The sequence below is a fragment of the Carlito syrichta genome, unplaced genomic scaffold (assembly GCF_000164805.1).
Source record: "Carlito syrichta isolate Samal-C Ts95f unplaced genomic scaffold, Tarsius_syrichta-2.0.1 Scaffold309007, whole genome shotgun sequence".
NCBI lineage: Eukaryota > Metazoa > Chordata > Mammalia > Primates > Tarsiidae > Carlito > Carlito syrichta.
In genome coordinates, this window is record NW_007253103.1 from 91129 (window position 1) to 93194 (window position 2066).

At 56.7% G+C, this 2066-nt stretch overlaps 1 protein-coding gene across 1 annotated transcript in view; it reads right to left on the reverse strand.

Moving 5' to 3' along the window:
* Positions 1 to 447: 447 nt before the first annotated feature.
* Positions 448 to 2066, reverse strand: part of GFRA4 (GDNF family receptor alpha 4) — a 4876-nt gene continuing 3257 nt past the window's right edge. Inside the window, exons 5-6 of the mRNA XM_021716833.1 lie at positions 1316 to 1407; positions 448 to 1191 (exon numbers count right to left, since the gene is read on the reverse strand). Of these exons, the coding sequence (XP_021572508.1) occupies positions 943 to 1191; positions 1316 to 1407 (341 nt within the window). The 3' untranslated portion in view covers positions 448 to 942. The remainder of the gene's footprint in view (positions 1192 to 1315; positions 1408 to 2066) is intronic.

The window sequence follows — 2066 nt, forward strand, 5'->3', positions numbered from 1 at the left end:
CCCAAGCAGGTTTGGGAAGGCACAGCCAGAGACACAGGACCCTTCACTCAGCAGGAGGCTTCAAGCTTTTAAGGGAAAGAAGGCAGGCAGAAGGCTTAGCACCCAGACCCCATTGTTCTGCTCTCTCCCCTCCAAAATGTAACAATGCTCTTGGCATCCGCTGGGCCCACATTAGGCAGTGTGTGTTCCATAGTCACTCCCAGCTGCAAGGGAGGCTGGGAAATGTAGTTTCATTCTCTGAGTACTAGCAGAGAAGGAAAGAATAGACAAAAGCAATGAAAATCCCTGCCGCTGAGAGCTGATTCATTTCAGCATCCATAGATGAGGTGACAGAGCCCACAGAGGTCCCAAGGCCATCCAAGGTCACACAGGCCAGCAGGGGCACACGCTACAGCAGACCCTGGCCTCCAGGCCCCCAGGACACAGATCACACAAAAACAAGGTCAGTATCAGTGCACAAGGTTTACTGAGAGCTGTGTGCCATTCCTAGGGCTGCGGAAAACCAAGGGGGACTTGGTCACAGGGCCAGTACCTTGCAGGGAGCAAGGTGGGATCCACCAAGTGGCATATGAAAGACAAGAAGCACTCTGCCAACATTGGTCATGGACACAAGGTGGTTACAATGATGGGCATTGCCAAGCTGGGAAGGTGCCCTGAAGGCTGTAGTCAGAAGTGGTCCTGCCTGTAAGCATCAGATGCATTCCTAGGGTGCTATCTGCTTGGGAGGCTGATACAGTGTCCTAGAATTCTGGGAGTCTAGATCACCTCTGACCTTCTCTAGGAGATCTGGGGCCCCAGTGAAGTCTCAAAAGTGACCCTCTCCTGTCCCTACCCTATGGGAGATCCCATTTTGTCAAGGGTTGTGGAGATGGGGCCTACAACCAAGACACCTACTGACAGGGAGACCAGGAGCTTTGAAGCCAGGCTCCCAGCCTACGTCTCTCACGCCAGGGGACAGGGACACAGAGGAAGGGTGGCAGGGTGAGCGCACCAGGGCCAGCTTGGAAGGTGAGCCAGTCTCTTTTCAGTGGGGCAGGAGGTCAGCGATGCACCCCTGTACCCCAAGCAGGGTGGGCGGTTGGCTGTGTTATCCGAAGTCTGCCATCCTAGCCAGAGCAACGTCTGGAGAGCCAGGACAGGAAGTAGGGACAGCAGGAAGCTCTCCTCCAGGGACCCACTTGCAGAGAACACCTTGGGGTGGGCCAGGGAGCAGAGTGAGTAGACACCAGGCACTCCCACCTAGACCCACCTGGCATGGAAGGGTGTGAAGGAGACAGCAGGGGAACTGCCACCCCTCCATCCACCCTGCACCTACCTGCAGGAGGCCATGCTCAGGGTCCCCTTGGGAGTCCAGCTGGTCCTGCATGGTTGGGGGCCACCTCCTGTCAAAGGCCTGTACGGCACCATCTATGGAAGGAGCAGTCCAGGGTGGATTTGGCAGGAAACCTAGCACAGGTCCCAGCTCCTCGGGGACAAACTGAAAGACCTCTGGCAAAGACTAGCTCCTTGGATGGGAGGCGCATGGTGAAGAGTAAAAAGGAAACTGCACTAGTGACTCACAAACTGTACAGTCGTCCGACCTCCCAGGGGAGGGTGACAATCATCACTCCCATTTTACAGATGAACACACAAAGGCTCCGAGCTCATCAGTGCCAGCGTCTTCAAACTCAGGCCTCCAGCTCCCGGTCCACTAAGGTATTCTGACTCCAAAGGCAAGACCAACAGCGGGGGGAGTTGGGGGTGCTTTGGGGATGCAACCCCCTCAGAAGTGCAGGGAGTAGAAGTCTTGCCTTGTCCAATTCCAGGTCTCGGAAACTCATTTCAGTTCTCGTCTCCTCCCATGGAGCACAAGCCTTCACACCCTCAGGAGTCTACTTGGGATCTGGGACCTGGTCTCTGGAGACAGCTGGGTGCACATGCCCCCAGGCAGGGCCAGGATGACCGCAGAAGAGCGTGTGTGCCTCTGCAGCAGAGCCTCAGTTTCCCCCCCCTCTAAAACGGGCTCCCACCGGGCAGGTGGCTTGGGAGGGCGCAGCAAGTGCCGACCTAACTCCCCCGCCCCCCCC